We start from the raw sequence: 27916 nt of genomic DNA, 5'->3' as shown, positions 1-27916 counted from the left end.
CGGTATTTAATTGCCAAATCTGGAATTTAGCCAAATAAAGCACCGAGTCAGATTTAATGTGATGTGGGGTTTTTTTGCGTGCGGGCTGATACCATCAACTCGCCACACTCGAGAACCCAGTTTTATCACGGGCAGTGGCTGAAACCTGGATTCGAACGCTCACCACTATCACCTCCTGAGCCCCCTGCCCTCCCCTCCCCTCCCTCAACATTTGACTCGAGTCACCGCCGTCCATATCCCTCCTTCGTCTATGATGTAATCCGCACGTTCCATTCGCCGTCATCTCGTACCAACCCCCCCTCCCTCCCCACCGGGAGGGGGTCGGCAGCTTCGTGTTTCTGCGAGAAACGGAGATTGCCTAGGGGGTTGACGTCCTCGGTCAAACAAAAAAAAAGCGTTGACACCGGATCGGCGGCGCCAACGCGCACCCGGAATAATTCGCGCGGCACTCCGCCGCGCTCGTCCGAGTGCGCTGACACACACAGCAGCGCGGGGAGGTCGTTTATATATATTTTTTATTTTTGGGGAGAAATTTGTGGAGGTGATCATCAACGGGAGTGCGCGCGCCACGGGCTATTTCTGCCGAGCTCCTCTTACCAGTTGCGCCCTCGCACTCCGACTAAAGCGGGCTTTGGCAGCGAGCGTCGAAAAGGAGAGAGAGATGTCTGCTTAGACGAGACGGAGTGGGGTGGGGTGGGGAGAAGGTTGCGAGCGGTGTTCATGGTAAGCGCTTGAGTCGGATCTGCGGGCCAGCGAGGATCGAGGAGGCTCGGCGGATCGGACAAGGTTTTGCGGAACGTCAAGAAGCAGCAATGTCGGTAAGAGTCGCGCGCGCCACTCATCATCGCGAGCATCATCCTCGTTACAGGCGGGGTGGAGGGGCGGTTAACGGGGAGCGGTGGAGCGGCGGTTTGCGCACTGCGCTGTTCAGTTCTGCGACCCGAGTTCAATTCTCAACCGCCGGCTAAAGGTCAGGGGCGGGTGATACCTGAAGCGGTGCTGAGCCCATAATGTATCAGCCAAGTCGAGTGAACTGGGTGAATCGTGGTCAATGCGAACACGGCCGACTCCCGGCTTGGTCGTGCGCAGCGCACCGCAGAGTCTGGTAACGTTACCGGATTATCTCGGTCTGCGCCTTCACTTGGACTCGAGGATTTAAACTCGTCACAGTTCGTCAGGCTGCAGTCGCGGGTGATGGCGGTTGTGGTGATGGTGGTGATGGTGGTGATGATGATAGTGGTGTTGATGATGGTGATGATGGTGGTAGTGGTGATAGTGATGGTGGTAGTGATGGTGGTGGTGATAGTGGTGGTGATAGTGGTGGTGATAACGGTGATGATAGTGGTGTTGATGGTTATGATAGTGATGATGGTGATGGTGGTAGTGATGATAGTGATGGTGGTAGTGATGGTGGTGGTGATAGTGATAGTGGTGGTGATAGTGGTGGTGATGACGGTGATGATAGTGGTGTTGGTGGTGGTGATGATGGTGATGGTGGTGATGGTGGTAGAGATGGTGGTAGAGATAATGGTGGTGATGATGATAGTGGTGGTGATGATGGTGATGGTGATTTTAAGGTGATTTTTTTGATGAGCAACCGCAGCGGTCGTTATCGCGCTCGATGCTTTTAATCCTGTCATTGTCACCGTTGACACGAAACAAAGCCACTGTGTTGATGAATATCTCCACCGCTGATTCTGTTCATCAAAACAAATGAACGCTGATGTCGTCACACATTCACGTGGTGAAGTATATGGCAACTCAATGACCCGCACGGTGTTTTGGGGAAAGACGAATGCAGCTGTGAATTTTTGACAAAAAAACAAGTCGTGGGTCAGGGGTCGGTGGCGCGGTCTAGCGGCAGCGCGTTGGTCGCTTTTATTGCGGTTCGAATCCAGCAGGCCGCTCTGGTTAATACTTGCGCGGGTGCATCACCGATGTAATACGCGCCCGTATGCTTCACAGTTGAAGTTGAAGATCCCCCTGAATTCATTCGAAGAGGCCGTATTTTTGCCGGCGTCATAGTCCAGTTTGGTTTTTATTTATTTTCAAATTCGAAAAAATAACTGAACTGGGATCATGCAGCGGCAGCAGCAGCACCGCCATCCTCTGGTGCGACACAGCAGCGCCTTCCGTCGTGAGGATCGCTCTGCGCTAATTCCATTTGCACTGATTTATCATTGCTCGTTTATAATAAATAAATAAACAAATCCCGCATGCTTGTTGTGTGACACAGTAACCGCCTCTGATGAAGGAATTTCGCGAATTTCATACTGCTGCCAACGAAGTTCAACATACACCCATACATAAATCATTGTCCATGCCGCTGGTTTCCTGGCTGTATTTTCCGTGTCGCAAATCAACATTGAGTTTGAAACGGCGCAAGAGCAAGTTGGGAAGACGTTTAACGATAGCGACACCGAACAGGCCACTGAAGCTAGCTGGGTAACTGGTTACACTGAATTTTCGGTGTCGTTAAATAAACATTGAGTTTGAAACGGCGCAAGAGGAAGTTGGGAAGACGTTTAAACATAGATAGCGACACCGAAGAGGCCACTGAAGCTAGCTGGGTAACTGGCTACACTGAATTTTCGGTGTCGTTAAATAAACATTGAGTTTGAAACGGCGCAAGAGCAAGTTGGGAAGACGTTTAAACATAGATAGCGACACCGAAGAGGCCACTGAAGCTAGCTGGGTAACTGGCTACACTGAATTTTCGGTGTCGTTAAATAAACATTGAGTTTGAAACGGCGCAAGAGCAAGTTGGGAAGACGTTTAAAAATAGATAGCGACACCGTGGAACGAATACAGAAGGCTGACCACGGCTCAACATTTCAATTTGTGCTCCTAATGAATGTCATTCTTTCGCCAGAGTATTCTTTACATCCTAGAGGACACTAAAACAAAAACATCTCACGATACATTATTATCTCGTCATTTTTATGATTACATGAAAAGGCAGACGCACTATGAGGTCTCCGAGAACCGGAGGATCATGGGAAGGGTACGACCACGATGGCAGCTGTCCGATTCAGACCTGTCAACCCCTACTCAGTCGAGATTTGAAGCTTTTAGGAATCCATACTCTTTGGTTCTTTCGGTAAAGTCACGTAGGTATAAAATACTCAGTGCCTAGCTTATTACAGACCAAATCAGGCCTTATTGGTCATCCCGTGCCCTTATATATCTCAACGTTTATCCTATACACTACACTATACACTACACTATACACTACACTATATAATACATACTATATACTACATACTATACACTACACTATACACTACACTATATACTACATACTATATACTACATACTATACACTACACTATACACTACACTATATACTACATACTATACACTACACTATATACTACATACTATATACTACATACTATATACTACATACTATATACTACATACTATATACTACATACTATACACTACACTATACACTACACTATACACTACATACTATATACTACACTATACACTACACTATATACTACACTATACACTACACTATACACTACATACTATACAATATACACTACACTATATACTACATACTATATACTACACTATACACTACACTATACACTACACTATATACTACATACTATATACTACATACTATATACTACACTATACACTACACTATATACTACACTATATACTACACTACTACATACCTGTCAACCCCTACTCAGTGCCTAGCTTATTACAGACCAATTCAGATCTTATTGGTCACCCCGTGCCTTTATAAATCTCAACTTTCATCCTACAAAGTCCCATCACAGGAAACACAAGCAGACCACTTATGTTTGCCCGTATTGAAACGGCTGCAAACTCAATTTCCCTGTACAAGAATACGGCGTGAACCGAATGGGTTGACAGCTGTGCTGTTCATTTTCATTTGCAGAACAACAACGCGTAGCCCGCCTCGTATTTGTTTTGTTATTATTGTTGTTGTTGTGTTACCCTCATCACCCACCGCTCTGGCTGCATGGCTCTGTCCAAAAGACAAAGATCCCCCGTATAGCCTTAACAGACTGTTGGGGCAAGTGCTGTAAGCGAGCACCTATGAGTGGCCAGCACCACACCTGGCCGTCATTGTCTCCCCAGCGGCGATGTTTACTGCACACCGCGCCAGGTACGCATTTGATGCTGAGTCGACCTAGGAGGTGGGGAGCGGTAGTGTAGCGGTTAGCGCGCTGCGCTATGAACCCGGTGACACGGGTTCGATTCCCGCTCACGACCAACACCAGTGACGATTATCTGAACCGGTCCCGGGCCTCCCCTAGGTCGACTCAGCCTCAAATGAGTATCTGGTGCGGTGTGTAAACATCGTCACCAGGGAGACAAAGGCGGTCGGGCGTGGTGCTGGCCACCCACCCCCTCGTGTGTTGTGCCGGCCTTCATAGGTGCTCGCTAACAGCATTTGCCCCTACAGTCTGTTAAAGGCTACACGGGGGATATTTATCTTTGTGTGTCAGTGTGTCAGTGTGTGTGTCAGTGTGTGTGTGTCAGTGTGTGTGCCTGGAGCGGTGGTGCAGCGGTTAGCGTGCTGCGCTATGAACTTGGCGACCTTAGGTCGATTTCCACTAACGGCTACCACCAGTGACGATTATTTGAACCGGTCCTGGGCCTCCCCTAGGTCGACTCAGCCTCAAATGAGTACCTGGTGCGATGTGTAAACATCGCTGGTTTAAGGGAGGCAGAGGCGGCCGGGCGTGGTGCTGGCCACCCACCCCCTCGTGTGCCGTACCGGCCTTCATAGGTGCTCGATAAACGGCACTTGCCCCAACAGTCTGCTGAGGCTATACGGGGGGGGGGGGGATCTTTGTCTTTGGAGTCCCTATGGTGACGTTCCGTTGTGCGTGAGGCTAGCGCTGGGAGGGAGGGGCAGGGGGAGGGGGGAAGAGGGGGATGGAGGGAGGAGCCCCCCACCCCCCCACGGTCACCCCCCCCCCTCTTCACATTCGCATTCCGCCGGGGTTCCGCTGCTACTGCGGATCTGCCCGCCACCGGCAGCATGGAGAACGACAACAAGGTGGAGTGGAGGTGGGGTGGTGGGAGCTGTGTGCTCGTTGCGTCGACTTCGCGGTGTTGAACTCGATGTGGTGTGCCGGTTGGTAAAACATTCACAGCTGTTCGTGTTGCGTTATCGATGTGAAGCGAGAGAGAGAGAGGGGGTGTTCCGGTATTGTGCAAGTTGAAGCTTTCCGTGGGACATGACGATTGTTTGCAATATTTATGAATTTAAATTACCAGTGTGTGTGTGTGTTTGTTGTGTCCATCTGTGATGTCTTTAAGGCCAGGGGCTTAATTTCTCGCTGGTTTATGTTTCACCGGGTCTCCAGTAAGTAGCAGTCGGTACGACCGTAGAGAGTGGGAGGATACTGGATGTGGTGTGCCGGATGATAAAAAAAAAATTCCGGGTGTTCTGCTTTTGTCTCATGCGTTATGTAAACAACAGGAGATTAATTTCTCGCTGGTTTATGTTTCGCCGGGTCTCCGGTAAGACTGGGGTGCGTGTATCGATGGTGTGCTTGTGGTCTCCTGCGTGATGTAAACAACAGGGTGGTGGGGATTGATTTCTCACTCGATTTATTCCCGATTCGCCGGTATCGACTGCAATGTAGGCACGTGACTATACCAGCCACAGCCGCCGCGAGGGCGATGATGGATGTGGTGATGCCGGGTGTGCAGAATATATTTTCCGGGTTACCAAACATCTGAATAAAACCTTATATATATACACAGGGTGCACGTTATTTTCCCTGTGTGTATGTTCTGCTTATACAAAGGCAGACAATATCGAGATAGGATAATTGAATGATGGTTGTTGTTGTTATTAAACATTGTATTGGGGTGTGGTCATCTACTCACGGTTACACACCACCGTGTACGCAAAGACAAAGATCCCCGTGTAGCCTTAACAGACTGTTGGGGCAAGTGCTGTTAGCGAGCACCTATGAAGGCCGGAACGGTACGCGAGGGGGTGGGTGGCCAGCACCACGCCCGACCGCCTTTGTCTCCCTAGTGGCGATGTTTACACACCGAACCAGGTACTCATTTGAGGCGGAGTCGACCTAGGGGAGGCCCGGGACCGGTTGAGATAATCGTCACTGGTGTTGGCCGTGAGCGGGAATCGAACCCGTGTCGCCGGGTTCATAGCGCAGCGCGCTAACCGCAACACTACCGCTCCCCACAGACACACAGAGAGACACACAGAGACACACACACAGAGACACACACAGAGACACACACACAGAACCACACACACAGAGGCACACACAGACACACACACAGACACACACACAGCCACTCACACACACACAGAGACACACACACAGAGACACACACACAGAGACACACACACAGAGACACACACACAGATAGACACACACAGATAGACAGACACAGAGAGACACACACACAGACACACACACAGACACACACACAGACACACAGAGACACACACACAGAGACACACACAGACACACACACAGCCACTCACACACACACAGAGACACACACACAGAGACACACACACACAGATAGACACACACAGATAGACAGACACAGAGAGACACACACACACAGAGACACACACACAGAGACACACACACACAGACACACACACAGACACACAGAGACACACACACACACGTCTGTGTGTACACTGCGCTCAGAAGACAAAGAACCCCCGCGTAGCCTTTACCAGACTATTGGGGCCGTGAGCGGGAATCGCCCCGACACTATACATCTATTAAAATAGCTTCATATCAGATTTCGCCAGAATAAAAGATCCTGAACTGGGTTTGTATCGCATTGCGTTAATCACTGCGCAACCGCTCTCCTTTATAAACACGGTAAACACACGCATCTTCATCATAATTATTAGACTGAACACGGGTTATATTTTCTGTTTTATTTCATCACAAATGACGATGTCTTGTAATCAGTCAGCATCTATCCACTGCTGAATGACGGCCTCCCAAAGCCGAATGGCTATACATTAGAACGGTTGGCAACGTACGGTGCAAAGAAAGTCCACCGTACATACAGGCTACACAATAATAGTAACTGACAGACCTTTGGGCGAAGGTGTTTTTTACTCTGTCTGCCATGGGAGTTGTTTGACCATACTTCACCACGGAAAGCAATGCGGAATTGACGAAGTGGGGCAGGTGTAGGATCGTATCATTAACGTTAGCCATGACGAGGAATCGAACTCATGTCGCCGGGTTCGTAGCGCAGTGCGCTAACCACTGCGCCACCGCTCCATTCCTATTCCCCGTTCAAATGAGCATTGATTGAGGCATTGGTGCTCGTCTGCTTACAGCCCTGAGCCAGCGGTGTACATTCCACATTCGTGTGGCAGGGGCGAGTCTCTCCATAACACACGCACCGGTGGGTGCCCCACAACGTGGTACCAATTTTATCGACCTGCGCCAACCCATCACAATCCCGTTCACTTTGAAGCTCACAACCAATTCGGGTCGGTTGCGAGCCGCTCGCTCGCTCGCTCCACCGCCGAACTCACTTGGGGCTGTCGCTCGCCACCAGGCTACGGCAACACACTGCCACTGCAACAACAACAGCAACAACAACATCATCATCAGCAACCAACAGCAGCAGCAACCAACAGCAACCAATAGCAACCAACAGCGGCATCCTCGCAACGCCGTTGGGATTTTGCCTGTTGCCCCGGGTGCTGGCGGCGTTTTGCTCGAGAGAGAGAAAGAAAGAGAGGGGGGCTCTGGGCACCGGGGTCGGTCTCTTGGAGAGAGTTCGGCCCTGCTGGGTGAGATACAAACGTGGGGAGGAGGAGATTTGTGTGTGTAGGAATATCAAACCGCGTCACCGCCACCACCACCACAACTCAACACATCCGTCGATAACGACACAACTGTGTGTGGTCTTACAACAAAAAACCGGATACGTGACGTTTCGGGCAGTGGCCCTGATTGATAGTACATTGAGAATGTGTGTGGGGGGGGGTTGTCACTAGAAATTAATGGGGCATCTGTAAATTGATCGCTCCGTCAACGTTATGACTACCAGTAGGGAAAAAAATTATCAGAAATGTGCGATCGAAAAGGGCCGTTGCCCGAAACGTCGCCCGTTATATATACGTATTTTTAAGGCAGTGGAATGAGTAGGAAACTACTTTGAACTTTGTCTGTAATGTGGAACATGCGTGGAGTGCGTGCACTGCATGTATGTTCCCGATACATACATGCAGTAAGTACACTTACGTGCAAGTGCATGTACTACCACACGATCCCACCCACTGTGCCAATGATACTTAATGTTCGTCGCATGATAGTCAAAGTAAAACATTTTTATTGATCGAATTCTCAAGTAAATAACCAAATGAATGCGTTTAGTTTGTTGTGTGCAGTCACTGCTCACCGGGCTGATACCATCAACTCGCTCACTTCGCTTGAGAACGCAGGTTAAGCACAGCCCAGTCTATGCCAGGCTATGGGTCTCTATGTGGAAGTCTATGGGTCTCTATGTGGAAGTCTATGGGTCTCTATGTGGAAGTTTATGGGTCTCTATGTGGAAGTCTATGGGTCTCTATGTGGAAGTCTATGGGTCTCTATGTGGAAGTCTATGGGTCTCTATGTGGAAGTCTATGGGTCTCTATGTGGAAGTCTATGGGTCTCTATGTGGAAGTCTATGGGTCTCTATTTGGAAGTCTATGGGTCTCTATGTGGAAGTCTATGGGTCTCTATGTGGAAGTCTATGGGTCTCTATGTGGAAGTCTATGGGTCTCTATGTGGAAGTCTATGGGTCTCTATGTGGAAGTCTATGGGTCTCTGTGGAAGTCATTGGTGGCTGAGCTGGGACCATCAGCTCACTTTGGAACACGGCGTAATCATGGGCAGTGGCCGAAACCCGAATCCGAACCCAGATCCACGGCGTTGTCGGCTCAGCACCTGTGACGACCACTGAGCCACTCCCTGGCCTCCAAAGACAAAACAATGTCTGTCGCTGTTGCTTGGGTGATGCCAAAAAGTAAATGTTTAAACGTCCTGGCACAGGTATCGTTCAAACAACGCAGGTGAAGCGACGCGGCACATTGCTAGGGCGAGCGCGGAGTCGTGGACGCGTCTTTTAGGTGGCCACGTGGCCCACGGGTCGGCAGCCCGTGGCTCCAGAGCCGCGTGCGGCTCTTGAAGGACGACTGCTTCGTGGCGTTGTTCATTAATGGACCGCCGTCTCCGATTGGCGTGCACCGCGGCTCTTGAAATATTGAGTTTTTTTTGTTGCTGAATTCGAAAAAAATGGCTCTAATTGTTATTTTGGTTGCAGACCCCCCTGGTCTAGCCGAAGCCCTGAGGGCTGCCCCCCCCCCTCCTCCTCTACCCCCCCTCCTCTACCCCCACCCCCCCTCCTCTACCCCCCTCCTCTACCCCCACCCCCCCTCCTCTACCCCCCCTCCTCTACCCCCACCCCTCCTCTACCCCCCCCTCCTCTACCCCCACCCCCCCTCCTCGACCCCCCCCCCCTCCTCTACCCCCCTCCTCTACCCCCCCCGAGGTCTCTAAGCGACTGGCCGAGTGAGATGGTGTCAGCCTGGAACTCCCCATTGCTGAGCAGGCCTCTCCCATCCTGCCCCATTCCTTCCATTCCCTTACGTGTCGCTGTTCAGTCGTTGCCTCTGCGATGTCGTCTCTCCATTATCTCTCCCCCTGTCTCCCTTCCCTTCTCTCCCGCGTCTCCGCTCCAGAGTTCATTTTGTCTCTCGTCAGCGGCTCTGACGACACGCGTTTTTCCTTTGCTTCAACAGCAGCAGCATCATCAGCATCAGTGCGACTTCCCGTGTTATTTTCTTGAGGTCTTCATTTCTTAACCTGTGTCTTCGATCCACTCTGTAAATATTCATTCCCAGAGATGTTTGGTCAAATTGTAACTCATCCTAGGCCATCTCCACCTCGTGCCATGACTCAGTGTGGTCTCCTTACCCAGATAGGACCTTCACATCTGTTCCATGGCCATGCGTTTGCGTGGGTGGATGACAATCACCCTATGGCGCGAGGGCTTTTTGACCATACTTCACCACCCTGGTAGGGGCCCAGGACCAGTGAATATATCACGATCTACTCGAGTTAGTTGGCCATGGCTAGGAATTAAACTCGGGTAAACTTTTATTCTGATTCTCCGCATCAAACTACAATATATATTTTAATCTCATCATCATCAGATAATATCTACCCACTACTGCCAGCCGATGTGGTGGAGGCTGTTAGCCTCAATAGGCTCCACAGCCTTGACTTATTGTTACTGAATTGACTTCATTAGCCAGGAGAGCCGCACTGAGTCCTGACACTCTTATTCAGGAGGGTGGTGCTTCTGCATTGGGCTTGTATTTGTAAGATGCTTTTCAGCCAATTAACGATGAGTTGTGTTAATTATATCACGTGGGAGGAAACCGGAGCAGCCGCAGAATACCCACGTCTTGCGCAAGGGGGCAACGCTCTATCCCCGTACTGATGGAATAAACAGACGACGATTTAGTCTACTTGCTGTACTGCCTTCTCCTGGCGAGGCCAGCGTTTGGCACTTCCTGGACACACACGGGAAGGGAGTTCCACAGCCCATCTGGGCGGTGATCCACCAACCCTTGCTGCTGCTGTCTCCACACCACCGCCACCACCACCATTGCCACCACCACCACCACCACCATCGCCACCACCACCATCACCACCATCGCCACCACCACCATCGTCACCACCACCATTGCCACCACCACCACCACCACCATCGCCACCACCGCCATCGCCACCACCACCATTGCCACCACCACCATCGCCACCACCACCATTGCCACCACCACCATCGCCACCACCACCATTGCCACCACCACCATCGTCACCACCACCACCACCACCGCCATCGCCACCACCACCATTGCCACCACCGCCGCCACCATCGCCGCCACCATCGCCACCACCATCGTCACCACCACCATCGTCGCCACCACCACCATCGCCACCACCACCATTGCCACCACCACCATTGCCACCACCATTGCCACCACCACCGCCACCACCACCACCATTGCCACCAACACCACCGCCATCGCCACCACCACCACCGCCATTGCCATCACCACCACCACCCAGCTACACACACTGTCCAGCGCACTGTCTTTGCAAGTCATTTTCTATATTCGTAACTGGTCGTGTTTTGGCCTCGGTTGGCCAACATACTAAAAATAAACACCCTTTATTTTTACGTGGAGATGCACGGCGTGGAGATGCGTATTTATTTATTAACTCCAGCGTTCTCCCGGTGGGAGATTCTTCACCGATTACCTCTTCGATAATAACGGTCATTGTTTTTTTTCCCTCCTGTGAACTGGCACACAATGCGGTCTGTTGCCTGGCAAATAGGGAGATGGACGTTGGCGAGCCCTGCCGTGGTCAACGACTCGCTCCCGAATCGGTGCTTCACCAGCATTCGCTTTTATAATTCGTGCAAACTGCCGTGCCTGTACGGACGTACGTCGAACTTCTTTCGCGCCGTACGTGGCCAACCGCTGCGAATCGGAGGTGCGGCGTGGGGGGGTGAAGGACAACAAACGCGACGCAAGAAGCAGTTTTCAAGAAATTAGTTTTCAATAATCTGGGTGATTTAAAAGTGCACGGCTCCCGGACGGCCGCAGAAGCGCATCGGAAAGCGCCACGCGATGCGGTGACCCCACCGTCGTTGTTCAAGTTCTTGTCAGCCAAGCGTCGCATCGACCCACAAGGGGGCTCATTGCTACCCTTCTAAGCGTTGCCATTTGCACGCGGCAGAGCAAGGGAGAGGCTCTGGAACATGACAATAGCGGTCAGCTCCGATGGACGCCCGTACTTTGTTGGGGGCAAGGGATTCGCGTAGATTTGTGAAATTCCCAAACCCCATTGCGCTGTGAAGGTGGCAGTACAGCAAGTGGGTTGAAAATGGGCCACCCCCTCCCCTCTCCAAATTTGAAAGCTTATGCCGTAAAAGACTCGTTAGGAATCTGCACGTAGCGACCATTGATTGCTCTCCCGTGGCAGGACTCTGCCGACCCAGGCCGTATTGAGGCTAAGGCTGATGCAAGGGAAGGGCCTAAGTATGTATATGGCAACAAACGTTATGCAATCATCGAAAATTTATGTATTCAGCCGTGTAAAATTAACAAGTGTATTCGACTCGAGGTACATTCATTAAGCATAAATCATTCTCTGCACTAATTTCTTCAAGCATTTTTTTTTCTCCGAGCTTTAGACGCTGTGGCAAAGTGCACGCATCACGTCTCCGTAATTCAACAACAGCTCAAAAAATTATCCGCTGGCCGCGCCGTCGCCGCCGCTCGGCTCTTACGGAACGGGAGGCATCGAAAGCACAAGCCTCACAAACCACGAGGGCCCGAGGCCTGGCTTATCCTGTGGGTGGCCCTAATCCGGTCCTGGTCCTGACCCCGGTGCCCCTTTTCCCCAGACGGACTCGCAGGCCGGGCGTGCCAGCGTGCGCTCTCGCACGTTCAAGAGCCGCATCCTGCAGCGCTTCCGCGACAAGTGGAAGCTGCTGGGGCTGTTTGAGATCGAGCTGTCGCACGAGTTCTACTGGCTCACCTGCTGCCTCAAGAGCGGCCTCTCGGCCGCGCTCCAGCACGGCCGTGCCAGCCCGCCGCCAGTACGTGCCACGCACACGCCACTCATACGCCACGCACGCTCCACGCACGCTTCACGCACACCCCGCTGCTCTCACTGCTGGAACAAGTGTGATGTACAGGGTGGCATAGAGGTTATTATACAAGGTGGCTCAACAGTCAGGACGCATAGAGGTTATTATAGAGGGTGGCCCAATTGTCAGGACACATGGTTATTATGCAGGGTGGCCCAAAATTCAGGACACATAGGTTTATGATACACGCGTAACCTTTGAACATTGATCAATTATGTTTCATCTCATTTCATTCAGGGTTCTTCTTGGTCAAGTTTTGTAAACGAGGGATTTGAGGTCACTCCAAAGAAAGACGAAAAAATTGATATGAATAATGATAATACATCAAATATTAACTTCACGAATAAACAATTAAAATGTTAATGCCAGTGTTAACATTAATTAAATAACCCGATGTGTCAAAATAAAAAAAAAACCTTACCCCCAAGTTTAGCCCGATTGTCCCACCGGTGTCACATCACGAGATAAAGGATCCATTCTGACATCTCTGGGGCCTTGCGCTTAGAGAGTGGCCCACAGAAGCAGACACTACAGAACAACATTTGTCGGGATGCCTTCAACTGACCTGGGCTGCGATTTCCCCACCCCGCTCTGTCATGCGATAGTCACGCTCCGGTCATGTTGACGGTCAACGCGTGCGTTTTTGACACTCTGAGAGCTGGAATTTAGACAACTTGAGTGGTGAACGAATAGTGCAAGGGTCAATGTTTGTGTGTGTGTGTGTCGGTGCTTGCTAACAGCACTTGACCCTAAAGTCTGTGACGGCTATACGGGGGAATCTGTGTCTTTGTGGACAGGTGGAGCTGCGGGACGCTGATTACGAGGCGGTTTTGACTCAGACGCACCAGGTAGGTAAACGCCACTCGGTAGCACCCCATCACACTCCCCTTGGCGCCGGTGAAAGGGCCTCCACTTCTACCTGGGCTCGCTCGCCACTAGAGGGAGCGCTCTTTTCTTCCACGCCGGTCAGACAGCCTGGAAAACTTTGGAGTACCCACACTTTCTAGATTTGAAGTTTTCGTGACTGCAAGGATCCATAGTCTTTGTTTTTTTTTGGTAAAGTCACGTAGATGAAAACAAAATAAAATAACTAAATTAACGTCGTGATTTAATTTAGTTGTTTTATTTTATTTTGTTTTTACCTACGTGACTTTACCGAAAAAAAACAAAGAGTATCGATCCTTGCAGTCACGAAAACTTAAAATCTGAAAACAAAATAAAATAAAATAACTAAATTAAGAGTATCGATCCTTGCAGTCACGAAACTTAAATCTGAAAACAAAATAAAATAAAATAACTAAATTAACGTCGTGATTTAATGTAGTTGTTTTATTTTATTTTGTTTTTACCTACGTGACTTTACCGAAAAAACCAAAGAGTATCGATCCTTGCAGTCACGAAAACTTAAAATCTGAAAACAAAATAAAATAAAACAACTAAATGAACGTCGTGATTTTATTTAGTTGTTTTATTTTATTTCGTTTTCACCTACGTGACTTTACCGTGCAAAACCTGTCGCTGCCACAGTTCCGCCTGCATATACCCCCCCCTCCCGTTCCGCCTTCCCGCCGTGCAGGACTTTGTGCTGGAGACGTTTGCGGGACCCGTGTTTGCCTCGTTCCGTCAGCTGCTGGGCCTGAAGGAGGACGACTACGTGGGCTCCCTCGCCAGCCCGGGCTGCTACCTGCAGTTCATCAGCAACTCCAAGAGCAAGGCCGACTTCTTCCTCACGTCAGTGCGCTTTCAGGAGGCCAAACGGCCCGGCACGTGGAACATACCGTTGCTGTGACATCAGAGGGCCAGCACCCCCATAAACTCAAGTGGAGGCCCCAGAGACTTGCACGTAAAATCAGACTCACACAGAGACCCATAGAGTCACATAGATACCCGTAAATAAACGGAGAGATTTTTACCTCTTTTTAAATTCTTTATATTAAGTTCGCTTGCTTGCGTGCTTGCTTGCTTGCTTGCGTGCTTGCTTGCTTATGACCGTGCAAATCTTTCGGTCGTTTTTTAACCCACTTCCCATGATCCAATCGAGCTGACATTTTCCACACAGACTCGTTGTGCGAGACAATTAATGTTCGTGAAAGAAAAATTCCCAAAATTTTACACTTTTTAGGCAAAAAAAAAAGATTTTACATATATTCAAATAGAACTCATTTATGGCTTTGGCTGAACGTCACAGTGTAAGAGCCCAGAGCATAACCCTTCCACAGGCCGTGGCAGAGTAGCGCAGTTGGTAGCGCCCTCGCTTCCCATGCCAAAGGTCGCGGGATCGATCCCCGCGTCCTCTACAGGCGAATATATTTTTAAATCCTTTATATTAAGTTCGCTTGCTTGCTTAGGACCGTGCAAATCTTTCTCTCGTTTTTTAACCCACTTCCCGTGATCCAATCGAGCTGACATTTTCCACACAGACTCGTTGTGTGTGACAATTAAGTTCATGAAAAAAATTCCTAAATTTTACACTGTTTAGGGAAAACAAATTAAATATTTAATTACCAATTGCTTAATGGTGGCAGACAATCATCTGACCCATAGGTGGCAGCCATCTCAAGCCAGAGGACGAGAGGACTCTAGCCGCCATGCATATAAAGGATTTATAGTGAAAAACTTTGTTTTTACGGGTTTACTTGTTAGCGTCAAATTGTACACGATTGGCAAAGCGGTTTGCGCAACATAGCAAATGTTATTTAAAAAATTGCTAACTACATTTGTTCGACCGTGGAGATGGAGCGATGATTAATTCAATTCGCGTGCAGGTCCTTGGTGAATTACATTATTCCAAAGCAGGATCGAGAAAGACAGCTTGGTAAGGCCACCATCCCGCAGTGGATTGATCATGGGTGATGATGCTGCTGATGCTGCTAAGGAGGATGACGGTTACGAATCTGTTCGCGATTTCCCTTCGCAGGAACGACAAGAGATTTTTCCTTAAAACTCAGAACAAGCGGGAGTACCGATTCCTCCTGCGCAACCTGCGCAAGTACGTGCAGCACTTTGAGAAGTACCCTCACACGCTGCTCGTCAAGATCCTGGGTGAGGGGCGCGGCGGGCACCGTGGGCGTGCGTTCCCGTGACGCTGGACCAGAGGTCGCAAACGGGTTTTGATTCCTTACCCGTACCCGGCCGCACCAGGGTCGCAAATGGGTACCCGTACCCGTACCCGGCCGGGTACGGGTAGGGTACGGGTATTGGGTACTTGATTGCGACCTCTGGGATGAAGCCATGTTGCAGGCGCGACCAATTTTATTCATAATAAAGGTTTTTTGGCATTCTTGCCCGATGAAGCTGATTGTAATTATCAGCGAAACGTCGTACTACTCAAATTTTAAAATGCTGTTGATTCTCTCTTCAGCACACCGGTGGGCTAAAGAAGTGAATTATTTTGTCCTTTGAAAAACGTGACAAATTTTTTACTGTTTGGCCGTGTCAGGTGGTGGAGGGTTACGACACATTTATAAATAACGCAATCTGACCCAAAAACCTATATTGTGAATAGTGCTTATTTTATCGACCCCGGTGGGAGGGAAGATGAACCGAGTCACCCCCCCAAAGCAGGATTTGATCCGGCAGCCTTCCGCTTGCAAGCAGCTCGCCCTACCGCTGGGGCCGCGTGCCCGGCTAGGTTGACGACACGCGAGCTGCGTAGCTCTCCGTCGCGTGCTGTCGGGTTTGCACGCGCGTGCTGTTCGGCACGATGTCCAACGCCTCGGTCGATGAAGAAGCTCTTGGCTAGTGGGGGGAAATGTCGCGTGCGGGCAACGCGTGGGAGAGACGCGGCGGCATCACTCAATTTCATCACTGGAATTGTCTCCACATACAATTACTGCCGTATCATAACATGCTGTCATTGCACGTGCTTATCTCTCGACAGGACTGCACAGAATATCTCTCTCCAACGAGCCAAAGGTTTGTGAGCGACGGCTGTGCTTCTGCAGTGATAGCCCCTACGCGCGTTGAAAATGGATTCCTATGGTCAATGATATTGTTTCGGATGAGAAGCGATCGCTCACGATTTCTGAAAATGAAGGCACGGACGCTGCGCTTAGTCTGATCGCGCTGACTGTACAAGTGAGACGGTAGAGGTACGAGAATGCACGGCATCTCCGATTCTGTTCGGTGCGATCCTGCGTACAGCCTCTGCTCGTAGTTCTGTTGAATTCCACTTTGCAGCCTTAATTTATGTTGTTCTGTCGTTCACTGTAGTTTGTTCTATGGGAGACGGAGCGTTCCGCAGCCAGGCTCAGCGTTTGTGGAATCTCCTTTGTTTTAAATCACGTCTTATAAATCACCCATTTGTACTACAGGCTTTCCCTGTAAGTAAACATTTTAAATAACAATTTCGTTGTCCGATTGGGTTACTCCATAACTATTAGTATTCGCTTTTATCAAAGCTCTTAATTTTATTGGAATTTGGATATTGTTAATATCAGTTTTCTGTTTCGCTTAGATTGTACATGTACTTGCGAGTGTAGTTACATTTTTACGTACAACGCTTTCGGATACTTCAACGTGACAGGCGCGTATAAAATAGAGGTTATCATTATTGTTGTAGCGATGATACAGGGCGATCCAATTATAGATGCCCCCACTGATTTCCAATGGACCTCCCCCCCTCCTAATGTGCTCAGGGCCATTGCTTGAAACGTCGCCTATTCCATAATGGGCCGCCAGGCTGATCCGTATACGGATACCCAACAGATTTCTATGACCCCCACCCCGTGACCATCGTCTCACCACCTGTTTGGCTCCGTGTCCTGCGGAGAGATTTGGAACTCGCGGATCGAGTAGTGGCGGTGGTTGTCGTCGTCGGTAGCCGCGGTCGATCCACTGCTGGATGGGGCAGCCCTCTTGCACGTGTAATACGTTACGGAGCAGGAGTGCAAATAGATTTAATAAGTGGGCAGCGTCGAGAGTGGTGCCAAGGCGTTGATTTCCCTGTTGTTCGTGATTCTAGCGGGGAATCTATAGCCGGATCGTTCTGTGTTGTAAATGCACATTGCGTGTGCGTGCACATGCACGCATGCACGAGCGTGTGAACATTTCACATTTTTCTTGCAAACGGCCAGAACCCTTGGAAGTGCAACTGGCGCAGTTTAAATGTTACGTTTCGCGTCCTGTCCCCTTTTTATTCCCAGAAATACTTCATTGTGATGCAGAGTGTGTTTTATCCGGACGAGAGGATCGCAGTCAGGTATTCAAAGTTCTCCCGCGAGTGCCACACGGAGCTTTCTCGCATGCACGCAGCCCCACTCACATGCGCACAAAGACAAAGATCCCCCGTATAGCCTTAACAGGCTGTTGGGGCAAGTGCTGTTAGCGAGCACCTATGAAGGGTGCCAAGGCACACGAAGGGGGTGGGGGACCAGCACCATGCCCAGCCGCCTTTGTCTTCCCAGTGGCGATGTTTACACCTGACCAGGTACTCATTTGAGGCTGAGTCGACCTCACTCGCACACAGCCCCACTAACACACACGCACAGCCTCGCTCGCTCGCTTGCACGCACGCAGCACCACTCGCTCGCACACAGCCCCACTAACACATACACACATCTTCTTGGTTCTTTCGGTAAAGGCACGTAGAATGTAAATAATAAAATAATAAAAATAATAAATAAACGTAATAAAATAAAATTAAATAATAATATTATAAATTAAATTATATAATATACTATAATAATATAATATAAAAATATAATAAAATAATATTATATGATATAATATAATAAAATAATATGATATAATATAATAAAATAATAACATACACACACAGGAATTATAATCTAATTAATTAATCTAATTAGTCATTTTTATTTTCCCGTGACATCATCATTAATTCCCCCTCGCATTGGAATGATGCACTGCCAGATGGCCGTGAGACCCGCGGGTTGTGTAATATTAATGATTTATGTTTGTGCACCGTTTTCGATTTGCGGTCGTTTTTACCCTCGTTTCTATTTCATTCGTCGTTGTTGCCGCACCTGTGTCGGCTATTTCTACCATTGCCTCTGTCACGACGGTGGCCCAGGTCACTCTGAGCAAATGGGACTCCCATCCCGGTGACGAAAAACAATCCTGAGACCTGATCCCATCGTTCCACGTCCCCTCCGGGACGCCCTTCTGTTCCTCGGGCCTCGTGACGTCTCCACTCGGCACATATTCCCCCGCCGCAGGTACGACATCAAGGGCTGCGAACTGGGCCGCTGGACTCAGCCTGCGCCGGAGGGGAGCCCCGTCATCGTGGTGCTCAAGGACAACAACTTCGGAGCGAGTTCCGTCCGACTCGGTAAGGCTGCCATTCACTCTCTCATCTCCTTCCACGTCGCCTCTTCGCTCCCAATCTTCTCTCTCTCTGTCCCTCCTTCTCCCTCCTTGCACCCCTCCACTGGAATCAACTGCCCCTGTACCTTGAGCAGCACTGTCCATAGACTCAACACTGCACCATAGACTCAGCACTGCACCATAGACTCAGCATTGTACCATAGACTCAACATTGCACCATAGACTCAACATTGTACCATAGACTCAGCACTGCACCATAGACTCAGCATTGTACCATAGACTCAACATTGCACCATAGACTCAACATTGTACCATAGACTCAGCACTGCACCATAGACTCAACATTGCACCATAGACTCAACACTGCCCATAGACTCAACACTGCACCATAGACTCATCACGGCCCATAGACTAAACATTGTACCATAGACTCGACACTGCCCATTGACGTACATTTCCCATAGAATGAACACTTCTCCTGTACTTTAAGCAGTCTCCCTGCATAACCTCCTTCTGTTCCTCTCTTAAAGCCTCACCTCTTCTCTCTTACCCATTCTCTTCCTCTTCCACTCCTTCCCGTCCTTTCCCATAACCTTTCGTGACCCCTAAGTCCGCCTCTATCGCTGTCACTCATCCCTCAATCCTTGTAGCCACGCCCCTGACAACCGCATCGTTCCATTCTGTGTCAGCGCTGTGTAAGCTAGGTCAAGTGCCTTGAGTGAAGAAGGCGCTCTATGCAAATATTCATTAGATCAGCTTGCGGAAGAATCACGTCGCCACTGTGTTTTGTCTGGCGAGTTTATTTTCACCGCTGGACGGGCGCTGGTCGATGTTGCTGTGTTATCCTATTTGAGTGATTCGCAGGATTTGTAGCAGTAGTGGGATGTTTGGTCAATACCAATTATATTGTGTTATATACCTCCGATTTTAGCACGGTTGGCAACGTACGGTGCGAAAGAAGTTCAACGTACACCATTGGAACCTCATTTGCCAGTAAAAAATATGATAATTGTTTTTTTACCCTTCTATCTGGCAACAAAACTGACACCTTTTTTTTACAAGGAGTCATGTTTACATAGACCACAATACCTGCAGTCAGGTGAAGAACAGGTCTGTCAGAAAGACAGTGTCTGAATTCAAGTGAAGAACAGGTCTGTCGGAAAGACAGTGTCTGAATTCAGGTGAAGAACAGGTCTGTCAGAAAGACAGTGTCTGAATTCAGGAGAAGAACAGGTCTATCGGAAAGACAGTGTCTGAATTCAGGTGAAGAACAGGTCTGTCAGAAAGACAGTGTCTGAATTCAGGTGAAGAACAGGTCTGTCGGAAAGACAGTGTCTGAATTCAGGAGAAGAACAGGTCTGTCGGAAAGACAGTGTCTGAATTCAGGTGAAGAACAGGTCTGTCAGAAAGACAGTGTCTGAATTCAGGTGAAGAACAGGTCTGTCGGAAAGACAGTGTCTGAATTCAGGTGAAGAACAGGTCTGTCAGAAAGACAGTGTCTGAATTCAGACGCTGTCTTTCCGACAGACCTGTTCTTCACCTGAGGACGGCTGCTTGCGTTGTGGCCGAAACGTCGTGAGAATTATTTTATTATGTTTTATTTGTATTATTTTATTATTTCCCTTCTACGTAACTTTACCGAAACAGGGGGAGAACTTGAAAACTCCACACGGCACTAACGGCTGTCGAGTCGGGACTCAGAACCCAGGCGCTTTTGGCCGTGAGGCTTGAATGTTACCACTACACGTGCCTCCCTGCTGCCACTAATCTCATACTGTAAAGCAAATGTTTGATTTAAGAGCTTTCGTGAACCTTGCAAGGCCTGCCATCCACTGCATGCATTCCAGAAACTCGAACATCAAACAATTCCAACTTGGCAGCAACCTCCTGGCCTGTAAGGGTCTAATCTGTCTTTGTGGATTGTATATTGACTTATTCCACAAGATAAGTAAAGTTTTCTCATGCTACCTAGGCATAGGCATGCTACCTTCAAAGTGGCACCCCTTGTGTAAAGTGAGGATGGTTTACAAATGGCGGCTGTCTTCTTATTCCTCTTCCTGGCATCTTCCTGCTCCTCTTCCTCCACTCGCTTCTCTGTCCTGGGCCATCATCTCTATGCCCGCTCCACACCCCTTCACGTCCTAGCTCACCGCTTCGAATGACAATTCCCCCAGGTGTACCTAAACTAAACTATTTTATTTTTTACCAGGTAAGGTCCATTGAGCTTATACAGCTCTTTTTCAGAAGCGACCTGCCCACAAATGATAGCTCAACGAAGTGGCTTATCACGTGTAAATGTACAGCAGCCACATACTCTAAAATACTATCTCTCCACCTCCACCCTGGTTGCTTCCATGTTCATCCCTCGACGTCTTCGCACGCGGCCTCTCTCTCGCTCTACAACATGTCCCTGCCATCTCCACGTCCACTCCACAGTCCTTCACATCCTGGCTCAGCACTGCGAATGGTGGCAGATCCATAGGGGGGGGGGGATGTGGGCGATTTCTCTCCCCCCTGCCCAATTTGAGACCCCGAAAATTGGGATACTATGGATAATTGGCAGAGAAAAAAAGGTGATAAAAATTATTAATTTAGGGCCCTGTTTAAAAAAAAACTTGAAAGTCAGGGATCAACCCCGACTTGGAATGTTTCTAGACCCACCTCTGACCTTGAACGTCCTCTTTACAATTTACCAAAATAATAAAATAGTTTCAATTTGTCGCTGCCACTGCCACATTATTCACTTCTTGCTCTCAATGAGACTAAGAGAGGACGACTTGGAGGCACGAGGAGGAACCACAGACGAGCGGAAAAGGGCAGCAGCCAGGTAATGAGCTGGCACCAAATTCCTCACATCTCCAAGCTCTGCGGTCCTCTATATATGAAGGTGTTCTCGGCCAGTTAACGAGTGTTCACACGTGGAAGGAAACCAGAGCACCCGGAGAAATATTCTTGGGTTTTTTTTGATAAAGTCACGTAGGTAAAAAATTAAAATTACAATTTATAAAAGTAAAATAAAAATCACAACGTTTCGGAGGCAACACAAGCTTCCATCTTCAGGTGGAACCGTCACAGCACGCTTGCTGTATCAAGGAAATGAAATGAAATTTTTTATTTTACTTCTATTAATTTTATTTTGTATTTTTTACCTACGTGACTTTACCGAAAAAACCCAAGAATATGAATCCTTGCAGTCACGAAGGCTTCAAATCTAGAATTAACACCCAGAGAAACCCCATGCGTGCGAGGGGACAACGCTCCATCCCGCACGCGTGGGACAGGCGGAGTCTGCATTTTCTTTCTGCGCCTGCCGCTGGGTGTCCGTGCCGTCGCCTCCACATTCCCCGCCTCTCCCCTCCCCGCGCGTTCTCTCTCCACGTCCGTGCCGCGCAGGCCCCGAGCACCCATGGTTCCTGCGGCAGTTGGAGCTGGACACGGCGTTCCTGCGTGGGCTGAGCGTGCTCGACTACAGCCTGCTGCTCGCCAGCCAGGACCTGCACAGCGACGAGCAGATGCAGAACCACTCGTTCGCCAACCTCATCATCCGCACAAAGAGGTGCTCCCACAACAGTCCCCTGCGGTTTCAGAAAGTCTATCCTGGTGTCAGTCCCCACGCCGCCCCACACCCCCTGCCACTCCACACCCCCCTGCCACATGCAGCTGTTGTGAGAATCTGGATGTGTTTTGTCGCCGATTTAAAATGTTCTGGCTTCATGCTCAACTTGTGATGTGGGTAGAGGTGCGTGGGCAGTGGGCGGAGTAGCGGTGGAGTGGGGATGATCATGTAAAAGTGGGCGAGCCTGATTGAGCAAAAGGGGCTGCAAGTTCGACCGTGTGTCGCGGTTGATTCTCCCAGAAATTTGGTAGGCCTTACCGATACCGAAGGCGCCGGGATTAATCTTGACCCTATTTGTCGGAAGGCCATTCCACTAACGCTCGTCTCGGCCGTGGCTGCGGTTTCGCCCCACAGGTCGGTCGCGCTACGCACGTCGGACAACGGCGGTCTCACGCGAGCACCGATTCCCGGCAGCGTCCAGGACCAGGACACGGGTGAAATCCACGAGGGTGGAGACAGCGATGACGGCGACGACGGCGACGGTGGCAGTAACAGCACCAACGATGGCAGCATCCCAGGCACCAACAGCCCGGGCGCCAATATCCCGGGCGCCAACAGAACCGGCGCCGACTCAGAAAACGTGGTGGGCTTCCCGTACGACAAGTCGGTGAGCGTGGAGACGTTCGCCCGGCAGAACCGGCGGCTGCTGCCGGCATGCCGCAACGCGCTGCACGTGCTGGATGGGCCGTGCACGCGCTACTACGTGGGCATCATCGACATCTTCACGGTGTTCAGCGTGCGCAAGCGCCTCGAGGCCGCGTGGAAGAGCGTGCGTCACTGCGGCACCACCTTCTCCACCGTGAGCCCCGACCACTACGCGGCGCGGCTCAGCGCGTGGGCGCGCAGCCACGTGGAGTGACGCTGCCGCCGCTGCCTCCACCGCCGATATTGCCGAGTGGCCGTGCTATTGCTGAGTGACGCCCCCGCAGCCATCACAGATTTTGCTGAGTCACTGCTCGTGCTGAGTGACAGCCGAGTGATAGCTGAGTGACTCTGCTATTGCCGAGTGACTCTGAGTCACCCTGTTTTCGACGAGCGACAGATATTGCCGAGTCACTCTGCTGTTGCTGAGTGCTGAATGACGCTGCTATTGCTCAGTGATTCTGCTGTTGTTGAGTGACAGTCGAGTGACTGCTATTTCTGAGTGGTGAATTAATGTTCAGGTTAGAAGCTGCCAAGTCACCCGTGGTTCTGTGTTTTTGGAAATTGCCGTCTCGCGAGCAGCGACCGCAGTGGCAGCTGATTGTTGGGCACCGCTTTTGTCAGAAGCACCACTGGAAGCGCGTGCTCACCTTGGTAGGCCCAGGCTTGGTGCAGCTGAGCTTGCGTTTAAAACGTTTGTGTTTGGCTGAACTCACTTAACCACACCTAGCGTGGGCCAAAATAGACAAATACAGACCGGAGAGCAATGCGTCTTCAAACCATGATCCTAGTCCTTAGCTGCTCTTGGCCTCTGCCATATATTTGTGAAGTTTATCCAGTCACAGGTGAACAATAATAGTTTTTTTCTGCGTACTACCTCAACCGACGTTACGATTGTTTACCTATCAACAGCGGAGCAGAGTGGCTTCTCGCAGGTCTGTAGCGCCCTGATTCAACACTGAGATCTGCTTTTGCTGTCATCATCATCATAATCATCAGCCACGATCATCAATCCACTGCTGGATAAAAGCCTCCCCAAGTCGTCGTGAGCTCTCACGGTCCTGCGATGTAACAATCCGCGCAGCATCTGTGCACGGACCACTATCTTAAATGATAAACTTCAGGAATGGCGACGGATATCGTATACAGTGCTTTACTTAAAGATTGCCACGATGATAAAAGTTAAAATGCCACAGCTCAACTGCTGTATTTTAATTTTGTGCATGATCGATGTGGCAATATATGCATACCGTTAAGATATTGCTCTTTGGTTCTTTCTGTAAAGTCACGCAGGTATAAAATAAAGTGAATTAAATCACGACGTTTCGATCGCAACACAAGTAACCGTCATCAGGTGGAACAGATACAGCAGGAGAACTGCTGACATGATGACGGACGCTTGTGTTGCGATCAAAACGTCGTGATTTCATTTATTTATTTTCTACCTACGTGACTTTACCGAAAGAACCAAAGGGTAAGGATCCCTGCAGTCACGAAAACTTTAAATCTAGATTTGTTAAGATATTGGTTAGAAACACGTTTATAATAAAATATTAATTTCTGATGATGCCCATAATCAAGGATTTCCATCCGTCAAATTATTGATTTCCCAAAATGCCGTACGGCCATGTGAACTGAGTGGACTATGTCATGAAGTACCGCTTACATCACGTTTCCATGAGACACGGGGCTCTAGTACTCACAATGGAATCTGTATTCGTAGTCAAGTCTGGTTGGCCGTGAATTTGGGCTACAGCCCAAATATTCTGGGGTTGATTTCGCCGCACGGACTAGCCTGAATTCCCTCCGTTAGAGTTTGGGCAGAGCAGAAACGCATCGCTAAACACGTTACAATTACAAACGTCGTAGGCGGCAGGAACGTTCAACTTTTAACATTTTTATCTGTCATTGAACAGTTGTCAGCAATGCAGTCTCGACATTTTACTTGCAAGTGTTGCTGGGAAAGTTTTACTCGGAAAATATTTCTGGGAAAAATCTGCTCAACTTGCGCAGTAATTCAAGTAACTCGGGGAATTGAGGAAATACCACTTTTTTTTTTACCGACTGGAGTTGCACCTCATCAACTCGAGTTCGGAGGTAAAGCAAGGCAACTAAAGCCCACTCTAGTCAACTTGAGTTGTCTGTCCATGGAAACAAGGTACTGTACTAGATAACTTGCACGCATGCTTTGTGCCAAGCGGTTTATGATGATGGCATGAATTTGGACGAAAGTCACATGGGGGGCACATCATCCACGTGTGGACACAAACGCGGTGTCTGCCGACGTTTCTCTCTGCTTGCAGGGGGCTTCTTCAGGAACTATTAATCGAAAAACCCGAAAAACACTACAGGGCTACACAGAAAAACCGATGCACCATTACATACCAGCTAATTACAACCCACGAGGTTGGAAGGTTTTCTTTCACCAAAGATTTACAGAAGCACCTCTTTCACTAACGGACGAGTTCATTGCATGCGCTTTAACCTCAGAACATTTATTTTAAGAACCCTTACACATCACGTTGCTTGGTGTGTATTACATCCATTAATGAAGTTAACGGAATAGGAAGGGACTTGGATTTCCCCCCATGAAATCTTTAGTCTATTTAGGCCAGAACATAAATTGGTACCACACCGTCTAAGGTATGAGATCTCGAGCCGCACAGATTTACTTTACACGGCTAACACGAGAGAATTGCCCGATAACCTCCTCCGCCGCCCGCCTGCCCGCCCGTTTCAAATGGCAATCGCCGTGATTTACCGTTGCCGGCCAGGCCACATCAAGATGTCGTGGTCTGGCCGGCCGGCAACCTGCGGCTCCTTTGGTTGCCCCCAAGCAGCTCTTTGGCTTCGCCCCTTTTTGGGTAGCCGTTTTTTTTTTATTTGACTGAAATCTTCAAAAACATAATTTGACGTAAAGATAATTCTTCTTGGTTCTTTCGGTAAAGTCACGTAGAAGGGAAATAATAAAATAATAAGAATTAAACATAATAAAATAATTCTCACGACGTTTCGGCCACAACGCAAGCAGCCGTCCTCAGGTGAAGAACAGGACTGTCGGGAAGACAGCGTCTGAATGAAACACCCCAGGCTTGGTGCGTATATTTAAGCTGGGTTGGAGGGGAAGAGCGCCTTGACAAAATAATTTGCATATCAAGAGGAATTTAGCATATTTATGGGAAATGCAGATATGGGATTAGTACTACTTGTGTAGGAGGTGGGCGGGGGGTTTCAAAGTCATATTATGCCCGTGCATTATGCAGGATTAGCAGCACAAAGGGAGGGGATACGTGACTTTACCGAGAGAACCAAGAAGATGAATCCCTGCAGTCACGAAAGCTTTAAATCGAAATGCAAAGACAATTTATTAAATACGGCAGGGAATGCGGTCACGATGAAGTGTCTTGTTGACAACGAAATGTTCAACAGTTAAACTGTGTTGTTAAACAATTACTCGGGGGGAGGGACGCACTAAACACAGTTTATTCCATCACCTATTTTGTTTATTTAAGTCAGAATGTGATTGGTTATATGCTGTATCTACGCTGCCGTGTTTGTGTACAAGTAGCTCTGCGCATGATGCGGCTCACGAACTATATTTGCACAAGACAAAATAACAATGGCTCTTCTCCAGAGATTGACGACCCATGCACTAAAGCGATGCCACTCCACGTGGTGCCCAATTATTTCTGCTCCTGGGCCAGAGGTCGCAAACGGGTTTTGATTCCTTACCCGTACCCGGCCGCACCAGGGTCGCAATCGGGTACGGGTAGCCGGGTATCGGGTAGGGTACGGGTATCGGGTACCCGATTGCGACCTCTATCCTGGGCTCAATTGCCGTCTCCTTCTGCTGCGTCGCACTTTCGCGGACAAGGCTGCCACAAAGTGGCATGGCAACCCCAACCTTAGGACTGATGAGTTTGTTGTGGCCTTGCGTTAAGAACGAATAACGGGACCCCCCCTCCCACTCACCCACTCCTTCCCACGTGCGCTGTTATCGCTGTGAATATCTGAACGCTTTCTTTTTTGGCCGTGCAATTAAAATGGAATGTCATTTGATAATTGTCGCATGTCAGTGAATGTGTTTTTTTTTATGCACCGTTTTATCCTGGAATATGAGACGTTGCGGAAATTAAGACGCACCCCAAACTTGTGGCTGGGTGACAAGAAAGTTATAGGTACCATTCGGGTCGCAACACAACAACAACCGCCACTAAGTGGCGGTGATGTCACCGTTGTCATTCATGACTTTAACCCACAACGACCTGATTACAGACCTTATTGATCACCCCGTGCCCTTATAGATCTCAACGTTCATCCTACAAATCCCATCACAAGGGAGACACACAAACAAATCGACAACACATTTTTATTTTGCCCGTATTGAAACTCAATTTCCCGCACAAGAATACGTGGTAAACCGTCTGGGTTCACAGGTAACCTTGCCCCCCCCCACTCCCCCCATTTACAATCTCGCTTCAACGTGTGCGGACGAGGGGTGGCAGCTGGAGTGAGCGCTCGCCGCTTGCTAGGTTTCCGATCACGGACGCGAGCGCTCGCCTATTGCTACGTTTCCGATTACGGACGCGAGCGCTCGCCGCTTGCTAGGTTTCCGATTACGGACGCGAGCGCTCG

The 27916-nt window shown here is 49.3% G+C and overlaps 1 protein-coding gene across 2 annotated transcripts; it reads left to right on the top strand.

Moving 5' to 3' along the window:
- Window positions 1–464: 464 nt before the first annotated feature.
- PIP5KL1 (phosphatidylinositol-4-phosphate 5-kinase like 1) lies at window positions 465–27343 on the top strand. 2 transcript variants are annotated; one of them, XM_061571673.1, is made up of 10 exons: window positions 465–818; window positions 12490–12684; window positions 13533–13583; window positions 14312–14466; window positions 15653–15777; window positions 16616–16650; window positions 17880–17935; window positions 18915–19027; window positions 22417–22579; window positions 22994–27343. In XM_061571673.1, exons 1-10 carry the CDS (start codon window positions 813–815, stop codon window positions 23496–23498), a joined length of 1404 nt encoding a protein of 467 aa, XP_061427657.1. In that variant the 5' UTR covers window positions 465–812; the 3' UTR covers window positions 23499–27343. The 2 variants fall into 2 exon arrangements, with proteins under 2 accessions (XP_061427657.1, XP_061427655.1); XM_061571671.1 differs by lacking the exon at window positions 465–818 and adding an exon at window positions 5002–5053.
- The last annotated feature ends 573 nt before the right edge of the window (window positions 27344–27916 follow it).

The sequence above is a fragment of the Lethenteron reissneri genome, chromosome 48 (genome assembly GCF_015708825.2).
Source record: "Lethenteron reissneri isolate LAM-NWPU_2019-01 chromosome 48, ASM1570882v1, whole genome shotgun sequence".
Lineage (NCBI taxonomy): Eukaryota > Metazoa > Chordata > Hyperoartia > Petromyzontiformes > Petromyzontidae > Lethenteron > Lethenteron reissneri.
Note: the sequence above shows the minus strand (reverse complement) of the source record. Positions and strands in the feature narration are given on the sequence as shown.

Bases quoted from the DNA above. Each gene is read 5' to 3' on its own strand.
- PIP5KL1 (XM_061571671.1), top strand. The intron at 14,467-15,652 runs GTCAGTGCGCTT...TTCCCTTCGCAG, and splicing joins AAGGCCGACTTCTTCCTCAC to GAACGACAAGAGATTTTTCC. The intron at 19,028-22,416 runs GTAAGGCTGCCA...CGTGCCGCGCAG, and splicing joins AGCGAGTTCCGTCCGACTCG to GCCCCGAGCACCCATGGTTC.